Raw genomic sequence first — 23,619 nt, 5'->3', positions numbered from 1 at the left:
CCAGGTCCCGAAGTGATCCCAAGCAGAGTCCAAACAAGCAGAGCCAAAGGTAACAAAGCCCAACACGCAGACAGCTCTGGCAGAGCGCAGCCAGCACTCCCAGAACTGCTGATTGCGACAGCGGTCAGCTCCTGCCGGGAGCGGAGCGGGCAGCGGGCACGGCCCCCGGGACAGCCCAGAGCCCCGATCTTTGCATCTGACTGCACCCCCACAGCACGCGGGGCTTCCAGACGAGTCCTCAGAAATCACCAATCAGCAGCTTTGAAGCCAAATTAAGGCGCTTTTCCCAAATCCAAAGGCTTTTAAAGCGACTTGTGATATTTACAAATTGAGCGATTAACACTCCCGCGCGGGGACGATGCCGCTGCCCAGCAGCGAGTGCAGCTTGGGCGGGATGGTCCATCCCGGAGGAGCACGGCTCCGTTCCCGCACCGAGACCAGCTTCCCGCCGGGGCCCCACAGAGCATCACCCCCCGCACCCTGGCGGCGCGGAGCGGCCGTGGCGTGATGGGCGCCCCGCCCGCCGCCGGGACAGGCCGTACTGGGAAGGCGGTGCCGGGGCGGTTTTTCTGGGCGGGCGGTGAGGAGGGAGGAGGTGCCAGGGGCGGTGTTTCTGGGCAGGCCGTGAGGGGGAGGTGGTATCGAGGAGGGTGTTCCTGTTTTGGCTGTGCGGGTGAGGCGGTGCCGAGGGCGGGCCGGCGGTCGCGGTTGGCGGTGGCGCTGGGGCGGCCATCGGCCTCTCCTCGAAGGGGCTGGTGGCTCCGCCCATGTAGGCGAGAGCGGCCCTTCCAGACTGCGCTGGCGCGGCTGCCTCGCCGCCCTCCTCTTGTTTCCATTTGCTGCTGCTCCGTATTGCTGCCCACAGCGTCTGCCGGTCATCCGCGCTCCAGCCCGCGCCGCCATGGGGACCCCTCAAGGCAGCCCCGGGCGAGGCGGCCTCGGGTTCCTCGTCCTCCTCCTGCTTCTGTCGCCCGTGCGGGTGAGTCCGTGGAGTGGGGAATGCCGGGCCTCCCGGCGTGCTGGGGAGGAGAGGGAGCGGCGGGTGGGCAGCGGGATCCCGCGGGTGCTGCGTGCGGCGGGGGAGCCGCGGTGTCCCCTGCGCACCCCGCGACCGGGGCTGTCCCAGGCGGCGGGGCTGGATCAAGGCGGCGGGTCCCGAGTTAGGCCCCTGGGCTCGGGGCGGCGCGAAGCTGAAGAGAGGTACTGGGGTGTCCCCTCCTCGTCCCCGGTGGGGCTCACCCCGCTTCCCCCGTGCCCCTGGTCCCCGTCGGGACGGGGCTGTCAGCCGGTGGCACGGCAGGCCCGCCGGGAAGCACCCGCGAACTTCAGCCTCTGCCCGGTCCTCGTCCGCTGCGGTCGTAGGCGGCAGCGGCAGCCCCCGGGATGCTCCCGTGGCGTGCCCTGGTTATGCAATGCCCAGTGCATGTGAGTGGCCACGCAGTCACATGCTCGGCAGAGGCTTGCAGATGTCGTCGGTGTCTGGTTCGCTTGGCTTGGGGTCTAGCTTAGGCGAGGTGACGGCTTCTTGGAAGTAATGATCTGTGCAGAGTGAGAGCTGCTGTTTGTTTATGTGCCAGTAGTAAGACTACATATTTCCTTAAAATCGAGGACTAGAGTATGTTGGACTTCTTGGGAGCTTTAGGAGAAAATATGGTACAACATTCGCTCCTCTCAGTCATGTTTTGTTATGCTGAAGCGCAAGATAGGAGCGGGATACTCCACATTCCTCTGGAGAAACAAGGAGTGTCTTGTAAGCCTTAGTGCTTGGCTTTCTTTCCCTCTCTACCTACGTTGAAAACATACTTTCTAGGTCAAGTTTTATGATTAGCTTTTTTTAACATAGGAGTTTGTCATCTTGTGTATGTGCTGTTCTCATATCCTCTTTGAAAAAAACTTTGTAAGAGCTTGAACATAAGGTATTCATTCTTCTATTAGCACTGGAGAAGGTGATTGTTAGTAGTGACTCGTGATCTTGAGGTGAGTAAGTAATGATACTTCACAGCTAACCAATGCACCTTTATGTAATGTTTTTTGGAGGAGATATCATCTTGGAGCAATGAGGTGTGTCCTAGGCTGGTAAAGAAATGACAGAATGCTTTCCTTTTCAAGTGGATACTGACATATGGGAACTTGAAATAAGTTCCCCAAATATTTAGGGGAAGAGGCTTTGTGGTCCCTCGAAGTAAACATTACAAAATTACTCTAACCATGCAAGTCTCAATTGTGTACTGTAAGAAGGCAGAATCTGGTTTTATTGGGAATCTTTGCCATTAACACTTATTTACAGTCTGACACTTCACAAAGAGGACCCTTGATATCTTTGCAAGGGAAGCTGGTCCTTCAGTTAGACTGAGCCTATTTAGTGTTAGATGCTTGCTGAAGAGAAGCATTGTGAAGGTAAACTGTTCTCTCCCTCAAGTGTACTGCTGGTGTAATGGTTTTGCGCTTTCAGTTGTGATGTTTGTAATCCAAAGTGCCCTATGTCATGTTTCTTTCTGTTTCAAAGCAGTCAGTGGACTGGAGTGGCACTTGAGCTCAGTCTTGCCACTACATATGTATTCACAGTGAACTTGAAGTGTTCAGCCTGTATCTTTCACTCTGAAAAGTACATGGTACAAGATTTCTGCCAGCTATCCATTACTATTTTATTTTCTTATGAATGTCGTAATGCACTAGGTGCTGTTTGTGTACTTAATGGCCACTACTGCAATTGATCTTTGTATAATTGTGCTAAAACACAAGCTGTTAAATCACTGGCTAATCAAGGTTGGATACAGGTTTCCTGTCAGCAGCTGGGATCCCAAGCTATATTTGATTTTCTGAAATCCCATGGGAAAATGTTAATGACAAGTGCTGCTCGTGCCAAGTGGCTGCAGTGTGGTGTTGCCTGACCTTGGACATGAAGTTCTGAAATGTCTCTTTGGAGCAGTTTCCTTGTCAGGGATGGCAGTGTAGCTCCAGAACAAGACAGTAACCACTTCATCTAAATTACTTCCTGGAAAATCAGGAGTGACTTGTTCAGCCTTTCTGGATGGAAGGTGAGGAAGCTGCCTCAGAAGGGAGAGATGAGTGAAGGGAGTGACTGGTAGAACTGAGTAGTACCTAGTTGGGCAGTAGCCAAAACAATCTAGGTGTTGTACGTTATTATTATTATTATTATTATTATTAACCTGCAGGACATCAGAGCTGTTTTGGTGCAGATGGACTTAGCTGCAGACAGGTGCTAGCTGGGGGCCTGCACTTCCTGATCATGCATGCATCCTTGCAGCTAACATCAGCTTGTCCCCACAGATTCTGAATTATTACTGTTATTGCAGCTTTCTCTTGACTTGGACTTTACTGTGCCATCTGAAATGCTCTTGGATAACTCCAGAACTGTGGCTTGCTTGGCCTGACCAGGAGTAGTAGATTTTTCCATCTGAAAGGAAACAGGCTGGTGAGCAAAGGAACAGGAGGAGCTTGGCAGATAAGGCATGGCTCTGAACAAGTTACTGAAAGAGACAAAGAATGACAACTAAATCTATAAAGTTTCCTTTAGTCCATGCACCTTTTTCCCCCACAGGAAGGGTTGTGAGGTAATATGCAACTTCTGGGGCAGATCTCTGAATTTGACCTGGTGACCTGATTCCATAAACCAGTCATCACCCATACACCACCCATTTCTTAGGCGTGGTGTAGTGTTTCTTTAGAACTCTCAACCTGGTTGGCAATAGCAGATATTAAGGGATGCAGGGAAAGAGGGTGCTTTTTCCTAGATTGATCTTTTTGCCCTGCAAGATCCCAGATGCATCATCCTAGATGAAGGAAAGGGAAACAGCTGTATGTGATGCTCTTGCCTTTTCCATACATTAGTAACCCTAGTTTGAAGAATCCAACAGTGTTCACTTGTCATCTGGTATTTGTAAGACCACAAACAGTTGCTGTTTCTGTGTACAGCATCATCATTGTTCTTTGTTTAACAGCTATGTATTCATTGGTGGTGGTGAATGCTGCTGGAAGCATCACAAATTATCAGTTTGTTTCAACCTGCAGTTGAAGAAACATGGGCTGCATTAAATGTGTTTATGATCTGTTGGAACATTAGTTCTATTACAAAGGAATGATAATGCTTGGGAACCAGAAAACTCTTGACAGAACTTTTGTAGAATGCCCATACTTGCTCATGTACAGGTTCTTTATAAGGGCTCCTAGAGCCTTGGCCTGAGGTGAAATTTCTCTTCAAACAGGCTAAGCCTGCCAGAAATAGGAATACAGTTTTCTGAACTCTGAGGATATACTGAGGGTTGGTGTTAGTGGTTTCTAAGATATGCTAGAGACAGGAAGGAACAGCCTTTATCTAAGGTTATGTTGCTGTTGCTTTATGAAATACTTAGGAAAGTCCCATTTTAATATATGAAGTACTTAGTTATGCGATCTTAAAAGGAAAACATACAGAAAAAAACCCCAAACCGTGAACTAGCCCTGTGTTACTTATGGAGTATTTTAAGTATTTTGCCTTGTTTAGAAGGCAGTTGGGTTCAACACAGCATTTCTCTGTTGCTTTTGGGGCCAGGCTTTCACCCACTTAAGAAACTTAATAGCCAGGTGAACAATTATCTGACCTAAAAGTCTGACTCTGCAAGCAGCAGCTTTGTCAACTATGACTTATTTACAACCACACTTAGTCATCCCTATCTCACCCTACCCTCATAGGAGCATTCTTCTGAAAGAATGGAAAGAGCACAGTGCTTGTCTTACTCTCTAACTTAATCTAGCTTTTACTGGAGGGGTTTCAGAGAGAACTGTCAGCTCTATCTTATCTGTGGCAGTGGAGTAGTTACGTGGGTATTTGTATCCCTGAATGCTGCCTCAGCCCCAGGAGACCAGTCCTCTCCTGTATTTTGGGCCTGACTCACTGTTAACTTGTTAATGTTCAAGAGCTGTCTTGTTCAATTTAGGCTATTGATGCATAATGATTTGGTGTTTTTTTAGGCTTATTGACTTGGTTCAACCACTGTAAATCAAGCATCCCCAAAGCTTACTGGTTCGGGGACAAACTCACACTTTTATTGGTGAAATCCTGATAGGTAATGGCATAAATGTAAAATCTTAAGCTGTTTCTGAAACTGCCTTCTTGGTGTTAATACTGAAACAGAGTGTTCAGACTTGCAGTTCTAGGCCCAAGTACTCTTCTAATAGTTTAAAGCAGCTGATCTGTTCAGCTTTCTTTAAACAGGCTAAAAGTTTGAGTGGCAAACATTGTTTTTTCCATTGTATGTTTTATTGCTGTGGAACTTCAGGAATGTGATTTGAAAGTCTTTATCCAAATTCAAATGTAAACTAATACTAGGTCGAACTTTGTCTTGCTTTATTTTTCTTTTGTGTTTAGCTGTTTAATGTACCTTTTGGTACATTACCAAGTGTCATGTGCAAGTAAGTTTTTTTATGTTCTGTCCTGAAAATGATGATAGAAAGCCTTGTAGGTAAATTTATAAACATAAGACAGATTGTATTATGTTTTGTATCCATGTAGCTATAACCAAGGAATTGCTGCCTTGAAACACAGATAATGTTTTTAAAACAATTGAATTATCAGTCAGACTGACATGGTAGCTGAAATTTACTCAAGTTTTTCTATGCAAGAAGTGCCCTGATAAGTTTTTTGTAACTGTAACTGCATTACCAGGTTTCCCACACATTCCACTCTGGAAGAAACAAAGTCTTTCTCTAAAGAGTAGGTTGATGAATTTGTGTGTTTTAAAAAATAAGTGTTAGATAACAAGATGTAATGAAGCACAGAAAGTGTTTTTTTAGAAAGGATGCTTACAAATTGTTCTAGACTAAATACGGAAGCCAGCCTGATACTGAAGAAATAACTAATCCTTTTCTCACAGGCATTGCAAAGCAGCTCCAAATTCCTTGCCCTTTTGCAAGAATAGTAGTGAATCTGTGCTTCCCCTTGAAGAAACAATTCACTTCTGATGCTGCTACAAACAGCAGAACCATTTCCACTGCTAGTAGATTGTTTGCTGTTAAAACTGGGGCATATAGGTGTGAGGAAGCAGAGTTGAAGATGATGACTTCTAAATTTGCATCATAGTAGTATTAACTTCTTAGATTAACTTGGTGCATGAACAAATTTACAATGGAGTTTTGAGAAATAGTCTAAAAATTATGGAAGTTTGACTTTTTGGCTTGGTGTTAATAACACTAATACTGGTGTTAAACATTCAGTGTTTATCAGTGCAATCTTAAAGGGTGTTATCCAGCTTCTATCATAGAACATGGTAATACTGAACAGCTGGTTGTGGGTTTAACTAGAAGATGTGCTAGAATAGACAAATGAAACAGTGATCTAGATGATCACTTAAACTGACTTTTAGACCTGGCTTACAGTGAGTAACTTTGAGTTGGCCTCTGTTGCCCTGGTTAAGGGAAAGAGGAAACAAGTCTTAGGTTGGGTAAATTAATGATGGTTGTTGTCCCTGATAAACAGCCAACTACTGAAGTTCTTTTTGAAGAACTGTCAGTGTTGTTCAGCACAAAAATGGATGTTATGGAGGCACTGTGTTTCTGGGTAGCTCTTGGGCATTGTCAGGACAGCCTTTCAGGGGCCTCTCTGGTCAGCAAATAATACTATTCGTGGTCAAGCACAAAGCACAGCAGTCTGTCCTTGCAGCAACAACATATGGTGTCTCTAAAATGCTAAGTCAAGGTTGTTTGGGAGATCCAAATAGGTCAGTTATATCTCAAACTGTACTAAGCAAACTCCTGATCAGAGCTGGCAGAAGTGTAGTAAATGTTTGTGCAGTCTGCTTTGCAGCCCAGGTGGTAGGAAAACTTTGGAGCTGTGTTAAAGCTTTTGTTGTAAATAGCTTGTTATTGCATTAAATGTTTTAATTTTCAGAATAAATATTTTGGCTTAGTATCTCAGATGTTTCAGTGTCAGTACCACTGAACAAAAATAAAAGGCTTTCAAGTTGCCACTGCCATTTTTCAATTTCTTTTATACACATAATAAAGAACAAATTTCTGAATTTCAATAGTCCCTTAAATTAAAACATCTTTAAAATGAGGTTTTTTTCTTAGCACTGTAATCCCATTTAAATGTTCCATGCTTTGGCTTGAAAGTGGTGATGGAGGGCATCCTTTGAGATTGTGATAATATATGTAAGGCAGATGTGGAGCTATGAAGTTCTGTTTCAGAATCCTCTCTGTGCTGCTGTTTCCTCAATCTGTCACTGTAATGAGTTTTCAGGAAGGATCAGGAGGTGGCAGGAGGAAGTGAGATTGCACATAAGCAATAAGTTTCTCTCCATGTGCGCTGACTTGTGGTCTAATGTGACATTTTAACTCAACAATTATGGTGTTGTCTTGCATGAACAAATTATTTTCTAAATCACCTTGTACTTGAAGATGTTTTTCAGGTATTGTTTAGGTTCTTCTTAAGTAACTCTTATACTTGATCTTAACTGTAGGTTGTGCACCTCCTGTTTCTGTAATGATCAAGGGAAGGTGGGGAGCTGAGCTGAAGATCAGTGGTGATGTGCACCATGTTAAAAACACCTGCTTTTGTTTGAATTAGCAGGAAGTTATCACATCTGGACTGCAAGTGTCTTTGGGGTAGTAGCACATAAATTCTACAATAGCTGAGATATTTGGCAACTATTCCTTGCAGTTAATCACTGTTTTGTTGATTAGGTACTTCCACAAATGTGTGTCTGGTATGGAGAATGTGGAGTTGCTTCTGGAGACAAGAGGTACAACTGTGCTTATGATGGGCCACCAATAGCGCTACCAGAAGATGGCTATGACTTAATGCAGGTGAGCTTCTGTTGTAGGTTTGCTGCTAAAAAAAAATTTCTCCAACAGTAGAATTCTGTATTGGGTTCTTTTGGACCTGTGCTATGACCTCTCATCCTAACCTGATGAGAAAGTGAACAGATTGTCTCTGATTTCTCAGGTCCAGCTGGGTTAAGGGAATGTACCTCAGTTTCTTTTCAGAGGTACAAGAAGTCTCTCTCTTCATGCACAACACAGCATATTGCCAGATTTGCCTTCTGGCATCTAATAGTTCAAAGCTTTAAAGAGTGAAATAACTACAGGGTTAAACAATGGTGACAGGAGTCGTTAAATATTAGCTCGCCTACATATTCGTTAAATATGTAGGCGAGCTAACTGATGTTGTGTATTGTTTCTGAAGACTTAATGTACAGTTCTTGTATGTTTGTATCAGTTATACTTATGTTAAATGCATTTGTCTTTTCAAAAAAGTGAACATGAAGCAGCTCTTCCAGGTAATCAGTGGTTTTATGGTTAGTGGCTTGCCTTCTGAGACTTTAAAATCTGATACTATCCAGAAGGAGTACTAGAAGATAAGTTGCAGGAATACTTTCAACTTGGATAAACATGTGTTGTCCTCTTAGCAATAGGCTCTCAAATGCCATTATCATTCTATATATAGACCCTGGTGACTAAAGATCATCTGAAGGAGCTTTTCAAAAGGAAGTGCTGCCTTGAATAAAAGAAGTGAAAAAAGTGATTCTTCTCTCCAGTTTCTAAACAAAAATCTTGTTTGCTGGACTGTTTTCCTCCTATGCGTCTCCCACAGCAACAGCTACTGTGTTCTGAAAATATGTTGATGCAAACCCCATGATTAAAATGAGTTCTGAAGTCTTAAACATGCTTTTTCTTCCTTTCCTCTTGATCTGAATGTTGTTTTTTGTTTTTTTCTTAAGGAACTCTGTCCAGGTTTATTCTTTGGCAATGTTAGCACTTGCTGTGATGTTCATCAGCTTCAGACTTTGAAAAATAACTTGCAGCTGCCTCTGCAGTTTCTCTCCAGGTATGCTAATGAATGGCTAAGCAACTAATTTTATGATAGAATAACAAAGCACTTGTCTTCAAGTAGACTGTAGAAAAAGAGAAAAAGTGGTAATTTCATTAACGGATTATTGGAGCAAGCTGCTGGAGTGGCTTTCTTATCCCTAGCAGCAGGCTGCAATGTCATGAAACAACTACTTGAAGTCTGGATTGATTTAGCTGGTAAGAATAAACATTCCCTTAGCTTGCATCAAGCTACTTTATCTAATGAAACCGTCAGGAGAGGGTGACAATGTAGCATTTGGTCTTGTTCTTACTAGGACATTAAGAAGTCTAAGTCTTTCTACTAGCAACAGTTATGTTTTTCTTCAAATTTCAGTAAAATTGTTTAAACCTGCTATTTGAGGCAGGCAATTTTATTAGTGACTTATAGTGCTTAAAATTGTTCATCTGTAGCATCAACAATTGTCATATTGCTGATTAAAATCTTACAGAATTTAAATCTTTTGTTCTGTTGCTCTGAGCAGAATGTTTATATTTGCAAGGTGTATCTGACTTGACCTACATAGCACCTTTACCTCTTAATCTGATTGCTGTTCATTGGTTTTCCTACCAATTGGCTTTCCTTCCAGATGTCCATCGTGTTTTTACAACTTGATAAACCTCTTCTGTGAACTGACTTGTAGTCCCAATCAGTCTGACTTTTTGAATGTTACAAGCACCATACCTTACTATGATCCCGTTTCAAAAGAGAACAAAAGTAGCATTACAGAGCTGCAGTACTTCATTGGAGATCGATTTGCAAATGGTGAGTAAGCAGTTTGTTAATTTACCTTGGTGTTTGTCCAGGTAACAAGACCAGTGCTTTTTCAGAAAGTCAGAGATGTTTTCCCCCCTAATTCTGTCTTTTTGAAGTTTGAGTCATCACATAGGTAACAGTAGGTCCCCCTTAAAACTTATGGAACACTTAACTTCTGCCTGGGCAGGGGACGTTCATTACACTGACACTGTTAAATAACAATGTTTTAAAGGTTCAGTCGAGGATGAACATCTGACAGACAATTAATAGCTGATAACTCTGATGACTTTAACTTCAGAAAAATAAAGTTTTTTGCCAAGTATTGAATGTCCAAAGTCTACCTGATACTAAAACAGTCTGGCAAGCATTATATGTGAAAAATTTGTACACACAATGGTTCTCTTAAGAGGTACTCAGTCTTGAAATGGACTGATTAGTCCTTTGTCAAAATCAGATGTTTTTACAGAACAGTACATTGGGGTTGTATTTTGATTTTGTAGCAAGCTTAAAGCATTAATTCAGTCTTTTTATGTTTTTTGCAGTAAACTTTAATAAAATTGAGACACTTGATAATTGTATACGGCCTACAAGTTGAAAGTACCTTAAATGGTTTTCATAGCTTTCCCTGAAAATAATATTAGGCAATGTTTCCTGTCAAGCAGAAAAGTAGGTTCTAGCATAATGCAGATTTGAGTGGCTTTCTCAGAGCAAGGTGGCTGTAACAAAGCATTGCAACCTTTAGTACTATAAATACAACTGAAAGCATTAGTTCACTATCCTAAGATATTTCTACTTGAAAACTGTAAGTATGTTCCTGGAACTTGGGGAGTCTGTAATAATGGAAATACATGGAATGCTTACTCAAATTATGACATTGGTTTAATGACTCTTCCCAGCAATGTATAATGCCTGCAAAGATGTGGAGGCTCCATCGAGCAATGTTAAAGCACTGGGGTTGCTGTGTGGGAAGGATGCTAAAGACTGCAATGCAACCAATTGGATTGAGTACATGTTTAGTAAAGACAATGGACAAACTCCTTTCAGCATAATTCCAATTTTTTCAGGTAAGAAGCTGAATAGTCCTTGCCTTTGAAACTTTTGTCAAAGGCTGGGTGCTATGGCTAGAGCATTGATGTTTAAACAGCTGCCCACCATTGAAAGTCTGCAGTCAGAGGCTTTCAAAGGAATGTAGGATTAACTTACTTTTTTTTTTTTTATTTCTGCTTGGAAACCATACTTTGGGGTTTTTTCTATATAGCTTCTTACTGTAGAAGTCTCTAAAACTCTGTGGTAGTTTTAGGTAAGCCTAGGTAAATGGCTACTTGTATTCCTTGGGAAATAGGCAGTACCCTCATCCTTGAGGATTTCATTAACAGAAAATTATTGTTACACATTTCACAATCTGAATAGATAAGAGGGATGACAAATCATTGCTGGGATGATAGAAATATGTGCTTATTACTTTTACAGACCAAAGTGTTACAGACATGACCAGTCAATTAATTATTAGACAACTGTAAATAGTTGGTACCTGCTGTGGAAAAGGCAGTGGATTCTTCATCTGTAAGACCAGGAAATGCTGCTCTACACAGGGGCTGTGGGCTTTCATATAAAGGGTTAACTCGTAACTGGGAAGGTCTGAATTTTTCCTGGTAGTAAACTGACTCTGCAACTTGTGATTTGTCATAGATGTTCCTGTCCATGGAATGAACCCCATGAATAATGCTACCAAAGGCTGTAATGAGTCCGTGGATGATTCAACAGGACCATGCAGCTGTCAGGACTGTTCAATTGTCTGTGGTCCAAAACCTCAGCCCCCTCCATTGCCTCCCCCTTGGCTATTGTTTGGTTTGGATGCTGTCTATGTCATCATGTGGATCTCATACATGGGCTTTCTACTCATATTTTTTGCACTAGTTTTTGGAGTCTGGTGTTACAGGTAAAGCATTCAAAATGCTAAGCTCTGCAAGTCACTTGTTTATCTCTGAGAACTTCTTTGCCCTGGTCAGATGCTTATGTCCTGTCTACTTCAGCCAGCCAAAAGTCATGTTCTGTAGCAAATACCACATATACTTACAAAAATGTTCTAACAGCTAAAACAGCCTGGTAAAAAGTGATTGCAGAAGTTGGTTTAGTTGATGCATATGTGTAATAGCATTCTTAGGTACAGAATCACATACACTATTCTTCAGCTTTCATAACTAAGTATGCAGAAGTCTGGGAAAACAAATATTCACAACAAAACAGTCACTGCTGTATTGCAAATTAAGTAATAAATAATTTTTCCTAGTCTCCTATTTTGAAAAAAACTAAATGAAAGCTAAGCTTTCAGTAATTATAGCATATCACCCTTGGTCACATGGCTGGAGCACCTCTCCTATGAAGACAGGCTGAGAGAGTTAGGGCTGTTCAGCCTGGAGAAGAAAAGGCCCTAGGGATTCCTTACAGCACCTTCCAGTAACTAAAGGGGGGCTACAAGAGGCCTGGAGAGGGACTTCTTACACAAGGGCATGTAGTGACAGGACAAGGGGCAATGGTCTTAAGCTGAGGGAGAGTAGATGTGGATTAGATCTTAAAAACAAATTCTGTCCTGTAAGGGTATTGAATCAGTGGAAGAGGTGGTGCACTCACCGTTTCTGGAGGTGTTCAAGGCCAGACTCGACTGGACTCTAAGTAAACTGATGTAGTGAAGATGTCCCTGTTCATGGCAAGGGAGTTGGAATTAAATGATCTTTAAGGTTTGCTTCCAACCTAAACCATTCTGATGTGTGGTTGTTCAGTTATAACCAGAAAACTGAAGTTACTGTGTAGTAAGAATTAAGTCTGCTTGGAAAAGGATAGTGGGTATGACAATTTGATATGTTCAGCAGCCTTACCTTAGTGGACATCATGACGTGGTGTGTTGGAGATGCCTAGTTCATATTTCTAATGTAAAAATCTCTTGCAAATATGAACTTAGAATCAATTTAAAGAAATTCTTTGTGTTGTTAATGCTAGTGATCTTCTAAATGTGCATAAAGAATCTGTGCTTGATGTAAGCTGAAAAAGTTTTTTAAGATAGCTGACGTGGTGTTCCAAAAGATCACAAAGCTGGAGACTGTTGTACAAACAGTACAGATGCCTTTTTGGACAAGCAGGATAACAGAGTTTCTTGCCTTGCAGGAGGCGGCACTTTGTCTCAGAGTACACCCCAATTGACAGCAATGTAGCCTTTTCTGTGAATTCCCACCGTGACAATGGTATGTCTTGGATAACAGTAAAGGGTTTATTACAAACTCTACTTAAGCGTATCCGTTTCCTATGATTGGGCTCTGGAGTTTTAGCTTTGTTAGGCTACAAGTCCATTCTGAGAGGGCCTTCAGCCTTTTGACCAGTATCTCTCTTCTTTTAGAGTAGTACTTACCCCTATTTCACTGGATGCTGAAAGCCCTGGGTACTCCCCTCATGGATGTAGCTAAGCTCCAAGGAAGTTCTGGAGAGCTTTGTTGTGGGAGTATAGAGAGGACAACATGATCATGTTTTGACTCATCCATGTATCCATTTAAAGCATATTGGAAAAGCATAATTTAAAGCTTATTGTACTGTAACTTGTGTACCAACTGAGCTAGCTTGTTTTATTGCTTATATATATTTTAGCTTTATTTGCTACCCCTACTGCTGTCAAACACAACCTTATATTACAAGGGGCAACATAGGTATGAGCTGTTTTCTGCCCCTTGGCCTCAATCAGGGATTGATGAATAAAATTTCTTTTTTCTGAATGGACTCCAAGAAAGTGCTATTTTACTGACTTCTCAAATATTTACTGTTTTTCTTGCTCTTGCAGGAAGCATTACTTGTGGTGAAAGGCTTGGTGAAAGGTTTGAGAATGGCCTGAGGATGACATTTACATCATGGGGGGCTTTCTGTGTCAGAAATCCACGTCCTGTTATCCTCTTCTCTGTGGTCTTCATTGCAATGTGCTGCTCAGGCTTTGTATATATTAAAGCAACTACAAATCCTGTAGATCTTTGGTCAGCCCCAAGCAGCCAAGCCCGCAAGGAGAAGGAATACTTTGACACGCACTTTGGACCTTTCTTCCGTACTGAACAAATTATTATTCAAGCACCAAAGAGCCACCCAGACACCTATTCACCTTACCCATCAGGAGAAGATGTGCCTTTTGGCCCTCCCCTTACCAAAGATATTCTCCATCAGGTAATTGGGACTTACCAAGAGCAAAGACCTTAGCATACTTAACAGGTATAACCACACGGAGTTGGCTTCCACCTGCAATGTTATGTATCCATCAAAACACTCACTAGATATTCTTATTAAAAATCATAGCCTTACTATAAAAGCTTTTTGCTGGAAACCTTTCTGTCAGAGAGACACTTGCAAGCTAAGTCTCTGTTCATAGTATGAACACAGAAATAAAGTTTTTGTAATGTGCTTCTATCGATATGTGCCTCTGTCTCTGGCAATTGCAAGAATATATTGTGCACTTAAGTCCTGTCTTGCAAGGGAAGTGCTTTCTCATGCTGCTCCTAAACTATGGTTTGTTTTGTTTTAAGGTACTGGATTTGCAGGATGCTATTGTCAACATCACTGCTTCTTATGACAATGAGACTGTAATGCTGAAGGACATTTGCCTGGCTCCTCTTGCTCCCTACAACAACAACTGCACTATCCTGAGCGTACTCAACTACTTTCAGAACAGCCATTCTGTTCTGGATCACACTGTTGGGGATGAGTTCTTTGTCTATGCTGATTACCACACTCACTTCTTATACTGTGTTCGGTGAGCAGTACAATTGCATGCTTTTTAATCAAGTTGCCAGTTCAAGTTGCCAGCTTTTTAATTCAAGTTGCTTTGGTGTGGACGCTGGCTCTGGTTTACCTTAAACATGTTTTCAGTGCTTCTGAAGAGTTCTGAACATAAGACCAGTTTCTGAGCTTTCTCTTTAGTTTGTAGTTCAGTTGGTTAGAAGGTACTCCTTGTCTTAAAGGCTGTAAGGCAGACACCTTTAAAACTGTGTTTAAATTAAAAGCAAATGCAGCACAAAAGCAGTGTACCAATAGCAATCTTGTCTTGTTTGTCTTGATTTTCAGTTGTAACACAACAGCTTTTTACCGTTTTGTGCTTTTTACTGTTTTGTGCCTCAGCTGTCACTGTTAGCAGAAGCTAACAGTTATTGCTGGTGATCTCTTTAGGGCTCCAGCATCACTGAATGACACAAGCTTGCTTCACGATCCCTGCTTAGGAACATTTGGTGGACCTGTATTTCCGTGGCTGGTGTTGGGAGGATATGATGGTGAGTGGCAAAACAGTATTGCAGCATAAATCTGGGAGTACATTCTTGTGTGCTGTTCTTGCTGCTAAAGGTGTGTTCTCATTTAACACAGCTGTTTAAATGCAGTCCAGAGAAACTCGAGTTTTTTAAACTTTCAATAAGTAAGGGTGTTTTAAATAAGTTTTCAGTAGACCAGTGCTGGGATTGGAGGCAGACTACTCTGGAAGTGCAAAATGCAAGCAATCTGTAATTGGAACATACTTGTCAACAGGAGAAATGTTTGGTCTGCTTTGGGCCTGGTAAAAGATAAAGACGTGAAGCAGCTCAGGTTTACATGATGGGATGTATGTGTATTTTGCTTTGAGTTAGAATAAAGTTTTGTTACTGATCTGACAAAGCAGTTAAGAATAGATTAAAGTGTTCAAAAGGAAATTCTTTCATAATTACTCTTAAGCCAGGATTTTGCTCAAGCAATTTATCTAATTAAACATAACTTGGTAGTGTATTTCTGTTTAATATATCTGAAATAGCATTTAAAGGCAAGTGCCTATTTATTAAACTGTAGGGGATTTGTATTTGCTTTGAGTAATATCTGAGTATGCAAGGCGTACACTGTTAGGAAGCCACATGTCTCATTAGATGGAAAGTCATAAGCAGTGGTTATAAAGTAACTTTTTGTCCAACTAGGCAACAATGTAACATTGTGGTGTGATGAACATGTTAAACAATGAATAATTACTATGGAATGCAATCTGTAGTGCTTATCAGCTTTGGTTCTTATTTCAGTAGTATGTTTCAGAATTCAGTGATGTTCAGTGGAGTTACAGGGATGGGATTGCTTTGGGCAATGCTAATTTTAAACTTATTTGTATCTGCTATACTAGAAAGTAAGTTCCATTTTTTTAATGGCAAACATTTTATTTCTTCTATAGATGATAACTATAATAATGCTACAGCTCTTGTTATTACTTTTCCTGTCAACAACTACTACAATGACTCAAAAAATCTGATGAAAGCCTTGGCATGGGAAAAAGAGTAAGTAGTTGTCCTGTATTCTGAAATGCATACATGACTTAAAGCAGCTTTAAATGTTGATTAAAAAAGCCTACCTGCACTGTACTGACAGTTTTTCAGTAGAACTACAGGGATGTTTCAAGAGGCAGCAAAACTGGTTAAAACCAGACTGTGCTGGTCATAAGACCTTCACTTTGTCTGGCACACTTAATTTGCTTTGAGACACAGGTTCTAGTCCTCTTAGTGACCATCTAGCCCAGTAGTACTTGCCAATAAGCAACTTCAGAAATGATTTATTTTATTGTGGCTAGAATTACGCAGGTCTCTGGACCATTAACCATGGGTGGAAAGGCCGGGCCTGATGCTGTAGTTCTTTACCTTTAATTTTAAAAAATGTCATCCAGATGAACATCTAAGGCTTTCGTCCCCTCTACCACCTTGAAGAGCTAGCTTACACAGGCCAGCTGCTCTGGCTGTCAGTTCAGATAAAAACTACTGTACTAGAAAGTTTGTGACAAAAGAGAAGTATGAGAAGCATCTGCCTATGTCACAAGCACCAGCACCTCCCAAGTTGGGGAACTGAAACAAGGGCTAATAAATTGTTCCAGTACTGTAAGCAAGCTGCAGTCATCTTTCATGTGTGTATTTCTAGGTCTAGCTTTGAGGAAAATTGTGCTTAGCGTTTGAAATAGCTCATGCAAAGTACTTATTGGTCCTCCAGTGTTAGAGAGAACATGGAAAGTATTTCAATGTAGTGTATTTCTAGTTCTTAAAGTAGAGTTACCGGTATGTGTAGCCAGCACCTCTCTTTTAAAACTGAGTAAGGTACCCTCAAACTGTCTGGCTACTCTTGTACCACACAGATGATGTAAATTTGCCATCAACTGACTTTCAGGTATTTCTAGTGGAAGATGTTTTATCCTTTTAAAGTGTGGTCGACCTCTTGGTTTTGTTTTTTAGATTTATTAACTTTCTGAAGAACTACAATAACTCAAACTTAACGATATCATTTTCTGCTGAACGGAGTATTGAAGATGAGATCAACCGCGAGAGCAACAGTGATGTTAGCGTTGTGTTGATAAGCTATCTTGTGATGTTCCTCTACATCTCTATAGCTTTGGGACATATCCAGAGCTGTAGAAGACTCCTGGTATGTGTATAGTTTTCATTGCTATAAAGACTGAAGCTAGAGCTTGCTGGTAGCTGTAAGTCACTTAACTATTTTTGCAGAATGCTGATGTTTTTTATTACAGCATTGAGTCTTTCATGGGCAGGAGTTAGGAGGAGCATTGTTTTTCTGCTAGACAATTAATATGTTTCAGTTGAGTTCTTTCACTTGATGTTCAGTTCACATCAGCTTTAAGACTTGCAGCTTCAGGGTTGATAATTTTTTTAAAATATCTGAATCTTCAAAAAAACCGTGAAATGTTTTCTGCTACCTAGACTAAATGTTAGAAATGTTTTGCCTTTGCAATAATCTATTCTGTGGGATGATGCTTGTTTGGCTCATGTTCAGTACTACTTTTTTCAGGTGGATTCGAAGATCTCTCTGGGCATTGCAGGCATCCTGATTGTACTGAGCTCAGTAGCATGTTCTATAGGCATTTTCAGCTACTTTGGAATCCCACTGACACTGATTGTGATAGAAGTAATTCCTTTCTTGGTGCTGGCTATTGGAGTGGACAACATTTTCATTATGGTTCAGACACTTCAGGTATTTATTCTTGCATACAGACTTTTAGTAAAGTGCCAGTCATTGTTGAAGGCTGTAAACTCGTAGTCTTCTGTGTTCCAGTGCTCAGCTCAGTGTGAGCAGCTCTGGACTCTCACAAGGTATCTTGTGAGAGTGAAAGAAAGACAAGAATCTGTGTACCTTCTACCTTCAGAAAAAAAACTCTAATTTATGTCTATATTTTTCATATTGCTGCTTGATATCAAAATAGTTGTGGAACTCAACTGGTATTTTGATCACTTGTAATTTTAGCATATTGTAAGCGGTAGTCATGAACTAAACTATATGCTTAAGACTAGGAAGGACTTCTGACACTAAGTCTTAGTGGGTAACAAGCTTTTTAATTTGACAGGTTCAATAACCCACTGAAACTGGTACTGCCTCTGTCACATGTGTAGTTTTATCTGAAGTACTGAACTTAGTACTATATTTTAAATTTGAAGCAAGACAACAAGTAATGTTCAGGCTGCTCTTGTTTTAGAGAGTCTTAGCTGATTTTTATCTAACTCTTGTTAATGCAGTGGAAACAACAAAAGATAGCTTAGACTATTTTAAAGTTTCAGGTTTTTTGCAGCCATATGAAATAGCTTTATAAATTGCATGATTCCTAACAATAATAAATTATTGCCTTAAAACAGAGAGATGAACGCCTTCAGGGTGAAACTCTGGATAAACAGATTGGCAGAGTCTTGGGAGATGTGGCACCCAGTATGTTTCTCTCATCCTTTTCAGAGACTGTGGCATTCTTTCTTGGTAAGACTCCTTTAATATTTGAAGATAAGGGCCTTATCATAACTACATGTTTCAAGAATAAATGCAATACTAAAATATAAAAGCAAAATAAGAATTTGTAGAGGCCGTTTAGCTTAGTTGTTCGTTGTTAATATCAAGTTAAACTTCTGCTGGGAATAGCCATACGAGTACTTTAAGAGTCTGGCATAGTTAAAAAGATGCATAGTTAAAAAGCTCTGAATATGTCAAGCCTTTCAGCCTGAAAGACTGGGGGTTTTTACTGACTTGCAGTGACTGACAAGTCTCAATTTGACCTTAGGAATAGATCAAATACCAGGGTGTATGAACTCCTATATTGCGTTTATTCATCTTGCCAAAATGCCCCTTGATTGGAAAAATGCCCCTATGACAGATTTATGTTTGAGGCTCACATGATAATGTTTTAGAGGTAAATCTTTTGTTGCCCTACAAGTGTAATTTGGTCTTCTTTCATAATAGCTTTGTTTACCTGCAGAGTAATTTGTCATTGGATCATCTTGCATTGAAGTGGCTTATATTGAAGCAAGATGTTGCCTGACAGCACTCCTTAACTGCCCTGTTACACAGTCTGCACCTAAATTTGGGATTGAGAAATGGCTTAGAACGAGTCACTCCTTTGCACAGCCTCAGTGCAGTTAAATAGGTCAAAGACAGCAGCTGTAACCAGGCTTGTACGGGCTGTTGCCTTTGCTCTGGAAAAAAAGCCTCTTTGTCCTGCTATAAGGCTACCACTTAAACTGGATGTTTGTCTAGCAAATGCTGGTGCATTTCTAGGAGAAGGGAGCTGTCTTAACAAAGTGGGTCACTTCCTCCAGGGACACTGTCTACGATGCCAGCGGTTCGCACGTTCTCCCTGTTTGCTGGAATGGCTGTGCTCATAGACTTTCTCCTTCAAGTCACTTGCTTTGTCAGTCTCCTGGGCTTGGATATTAAGCGTCAAGAGGTGAGTATAAGTGCACCTGTAACTGCAGTGTCCCAGGGATGATGACATCTGCAGAACTGCTCTAACTGTGCATTTAATCTGTTTTCAGAGTAACAGACTGGATATTCTGTGTTGCATCAAAAGCAGTGAAGAAATGAGCGGAGTCCAGCGTTCTGAGAGCATGTTATTTCTGTTCTTCAAAAATCTGTTTTCTCCATATCTGCTTAAGGATTGGATGAGACCAATAGTAGTATGTATAATCTATTTCCCAATAGTAGTATGTATAATCTATTTCATGTAAGCAGTCATCTAAACTTGAGCAAAAGAGCAGTGAGCTTGAAGGCCTAAATAGAGAAGAAAAGTCTTCAATACAGTGAAACAAATGAAGCTTCTAGTTTTTTGGTTCTTGGTATAAGAATAGAAGTAAGCCTTTGTAACTGCAAAAATATTTCAGTAAATAGAGGCTTGATTGTGGATTGTCTAAAGCCCCAGTTTAAGAGTTGCATTGCAATCAATCAAATTACTTTAGCCTATGTAAAAAAACCAGCATGTATTGGCTTCTACACTGCATTAATCCAGAGCGTTGTTGATGAATCTATGATTCAGTTTAAAGTTACTATGTTTATTTACAGAAGGTGTTTGTAACCTTCACTGATGATTTCTAGGAATAAATTTCCTTACAGTCCCAAAGGGACTCTGTAGCTATGTTGTGCTACCACTGTTGTATTAAGCCTGGGTAGCGTATTTAAACTAGAGCCTCTTTGCATGGCTCCTATTAGCTTAACAAATTACTCCTGTTGCCTGTTGTTTCCGTGCAGTTCTCACGTCCATGGATTTGCCTTTTTTGCAGATAGCAGTGTTTGTGGGTATCCTGTCATTCAGTGCAGCAGTTATGCACAATGTAGAGATTGGGCTGGATCAGTCTCTCTCAATGCCAGATGTAAGTCTTATGATCGTGTCACTGTTCAGCAGTTTGTGGCTGAATTGAAACCTTGATACCTTGTTGTGCTACCTCAACATTCCGTAATGGTAACTCAAAACTTTCCCTTGAAGGACTCCTATGTAATAGATTACTTCAGCCACATCAGCCAGTACCTGCATGCGGGTCCCCCTGTCTACTTTGTCCTAGAAGAAGGACACAACTACACCACTTTGGAAGGGCAGAACATGGTGTGTGGTGGAACGGGATGTAATAACGATTCACTTGTTCAGCAAGTCTTCAATGCTGCAGAAATTGGTAGCTAGTAAGTCCTTCATGCTTGTTTCTGCATAGTTGCATGGAAGAGGTGTAGCAGAGCAGTGTGTCCTCCTGATTTACTCAGGCTCAGCTGCTGGTTGTAAACTGACATTTTATTTTATTTGCTTTGTATTGTGGGTTTGGGAGGGAAGGGGGTTGGAAGCAGCTGTGACAGTCTTCTAGAGTGAGGATAAAACCTGTGTGGACTGATGGGATACATTGATGTACTTGGGTTTGGAAAAGGGGCTTGATCCTTCAAGGAATCTTGGAATGATAGTAAGAATAACTTGTGAAAACCTCTCAGCAGGGTTATGATGATCTGGAAAATGGCTGTATGCTCAGCTTCTAAGCCTGGTGAATAAACTAGGCTAGCCTAGGGAGGCTAAGCAGGAATTTTATTTGCAGCTAACAACTCAAGGAAGTCTTTACCCAATTCTTTCCACTGTAGTTCATTTCAGCCTAACTGAAGGAGGAGCTTTGCTTGAAAACTGAGACAACAGAGAGGGCAGGGGAATGGAAAGCTGAGCTTGGCAGCAGAACAAGATGCAGTGAAAAAGTTCCTGCTGTTTTCTGGCTGCAGTGTTCTGAGCTACCTGAGCATTATGGCTCTTGGATGGGGTACTGGAGCATGGGACTATATAAAGAGCTGAGTAGATTTGACAAGAATGAGTTGACATGGCATAAATTGGTACTGGAGAGATCAAGTGATATATTTTGGAATTAAACATAAAATTACTGATGATGGATATGTTGTGTTATTTTTATTAGCACAAGGATAGGCTATGCCCCATCATCCTGGATTGATGACTACTTTGACTGGGTGAAGCCACAGTCGTCCTGTTGCAGAGTCTACAATGCCACTGGACAGTTTTGCAATGCTTCAGGTATTGGCATCCATCTTGTTGCTACCGAATTAGCTTGGTTTATAAGTTTCACAGCCAAAACATTTCCTCATGGTATGAGTCAAGTGAATACCTTTTCTTACTGTAAGTAGGAACCTCTTGAGTTATCCTCTTAATTTATTTGAACTGCTGTTTGAGTGAGCTTAAATATTCTACTGGAATGCTGCAGACTGAAAACAGCCTACCTAGACAGCCAGTGTAACTTGCTGTAAAAATTCTGATCCTTCTGTTGGCCTTCTTAGAGTACACAAACTTGGTGCTCTGCTTTTGTTCAGGTCCTTCAGCTGGGTGTAGTTCTCATCGGATCTAATGGAGATAAGTGCACAAGTAAGAATTCTCTGACAGCCCTTGCCTTAGTAGCAATAAATCAAATTAAGGACTACAAATCTTACATGGAATTTCAGGATGGATCAGTTAGTTCATCAGTAAAAATGCTTTTTATGGAATTGCATCCTGTAGTAATGCAGTCAGAAGTTCCTAGTGTTAGGAAAAAGAATACTTGTCCCTGTAGGTGACCTCCTTCCTGTATTTCTTCAGTCAGCGATCCATCCTGCACTCGTTGTCGACCACTGACTCAAGAAGGCAAGCAGAGACCACAGGGTGAAGACTTCATGACCTTTTTGCCAATGTTCCTATCAGACAACCCTAATCCTAAATGTGGCAAAGGGTAAGAGCTTTATTCTATGGACCCTGCTTAGACCAATGTGTTAGAGATATTTGCTCTGGCTTTTGTCTGGAGGTTTGATGGCTAATGTCCTCCTAAAAGCCATACAAACATTGACATCTCACGAGTTCTGTACTGTTTTCTGAAAAAAACCCAAATGCATCATCAACTAAATGGAACAGCAGCTTTCCCCTGTACAAAGAGAGACAATATCTATGGTCAGTCTGTTCTAGAATATCCTGTGCAATCTTGAAATGCATTGTGCTCTGAAGCTTTTTTAGTTTTAGAAACTGCTAGAAACAACTACCAGCTGTTAGCTCTCTAAAGGACATCTACAAGAGAGCTGGAGAGAGACTTTTTACAAGGGGGTGTAGTGATAAACAAGGAGGCATGGCTTTAAAATGAAAGAGGGTAGGTTTAAAATAGATGTGAGGAAGAAATTCTTTCCTCTGAGGGTGGTGAGGCACTGGAACAGATTGCCCAGAGAAGCTGTGCCCGTCCCTGGAAGTGTTCAAGATGAGGTGGGATGGGATGTGAGCAGCTGTAGTCTAGCAGATAGTGTTCCTTCTCATGGCAGAGGTGCAGATAGCTAGATGATCTTATGCTTCCTTCCAACTCAAACCATTCCATAAGATTATTTGTTATAAAAGCTAATAAATTTGAATGGTGCTGGCATCTGATAACTGTTTTTATAGAGGACATGCTGCATATAACTCTGCTGTCAACTTTATAAACAACAAAACTGAGGTTGGAGCCACTTATTTTATGACTTACCATACTGTACTGAAAACATCATCTGATTATATTGATGCTATGAGGAAAGCTCGGATTATAGCAGACAATATCACTGAAACCATGGGCATCAAAGAGAAGAACTACCGCGTGTTTCCTTACAGGTATGGTTAGATCTTTCTTGCCTTGGTGACAAATACTTGAGCAACACAGAAAAGGTGCTGGCTAATAACATATTAAAAACCTGAGTTTTGTCTAACAGAAGGTAATGCAGAGACTTGGGGATTTCTAGTAAAACTAGGAAGATATAATTTGTATCCATACATGGCCTCTTTCTACTGTAAATGATAATTAATTTAAATCCTTCACTACAAATGTAGATATGACTCATTTTGGGGCATTTCCTAGTTTTCATACTAGGGTTTAATAGTTCAAACATAAGCAGATATGTTGACATGGGTAATGGCAAGCTGTGATGTGAATGTATTGACTTCAGATAAGTTATTTAAATCTAAAGCAAATGCAACAGAAATGTCAAGTATAGGAGTACCACACTGAAATTGAGTTGGAATTGATAGCTGTGCATCTGAAATACTGATCTCTGCATCAAAGAATCCTACCTGCACTTATGGTCTGTCTGCAGTAACTCCTGTAGATACCTAAAGGGATCTGAGCACCTGCCTTCTGCTATCTACTGTAGCTGCTTATGTTGAAATATGGGAATTACACTGACTTTGAGACAGTGATCTTTATTTGAAGTGTTAGTGAGGA

General features: G+C 41.1%; 1 protein-coding gene across 1 annotated transcript in view; it reads left to right on the top strand.

The window, feature by feature from the left end:
• Nucleotides 1-740: 740 nt before the first annotated feature.
• Nucleotides 741-23,619, top strand: part of NPC1 (NPC intracellular cholesterol transporter 1) — a 26,601-nt gene continuing 3,722 nt past the window's right edge. Inside the window, exons 1-21 of the mRNA XM_059466203.1 lie at nucleotides 741-979; nucleotides 7,681-7,803; nucleotides 8,718-8,824; nucleotides 9,435-9,610; nucleotides 10,498-10,665; nucleotides 11,291-11,540; nucleotides 12,764-12,840; nucleotides 13,428-13,798; nucleotides 14,155-14,381; nucleotides 14,795-14,895; nucleotides 15,807-15,909; nucleotides 16,849-17,038; nucleotides 17,420-17,602; nucleotides 18,259-18,373; nucleotides 19,207-19,334; nucleotides 19,423-19,563; nucleotides 20,164-20,253; nucleotides 20,367-20,557; nucleotides 21,319-21,434; nucleotides 21,990-22,119; nucleotides 22,812-23,012. Coding sequence (XP_059322186.1) covers nucleotides 902-979; nucleotides 7,681-7,803; nucleotides 8,718-8,824; nucleotides 9,435-9,610; nucleotides 10,498-10,665; nucleotides 11,291-11,540; nucleotides 12,764-12,840; nucleotides 13,428-13,798; nucleotides 14,155-14,381; nucleotides 14,795-14,895; nucleotides 15,807-15,909; nucleotides 16,849-17,038; nucleotides 17,420-17,602; nucleotides 18,259-18,373; nucleotides 19,207-19,334; nucleotides 19,423-19,563; nucleotides 20,164-20,253; nucleotides 20,367-20,557; nucleotides 21,319-21,434; nucleotides 21,990-22,119; nucleotides 22,812-23,012 — 3,266 coding nt within the window. The 5' untranslated portion in view covers nucleotides 741-901. The remainder of the gene's footprint in view (nucleotides 980-7,680; nucleotides 7,804-8,717; nucleotides 8,825-9,434; nucleotides 9,611-10,497; nucleotides 10,666-11,290; nucleotides 11,541-12,763; nucleotides 12,841-13,427; nucleotides 13,799-14,154; nucleotides 14,382-14,794; nucleotides 14,896-15,806; nucleotides 15,910-16,848; nucleotides 17,039-17,419; nucleotides 17,603-18,258; nucleotides 18,374-19,206; nucleotides 19,335-19,422; nucleotides 19,564-20,163; nucleotides 20,254-20,366; nucleotides 20,558-21,318; nucleotides 21,435-21,989; nucleotides 22,120-22,811; nucleotides 23,013-23,619) is intronic.

This window comes from Ammospiza nelsoni, chromosome 1 (genome assembly GCF_027579445.1).
Source record: "Ammospiza nelsoni isolate bAmmNel1 chromosome 1, bAmmNel1.pri, whole genome shotgun sequence".
NCBI lineage: Eukaryota > Metazoa > Chordata > Aves > Passeriformes > Passerellidae > Ammospiza > Ammospiza nelsoni.
Note: the sequence above shows the minus strand (reverse complement) of the source record. Positions and strands in the feature narration are given on the sequence as shown.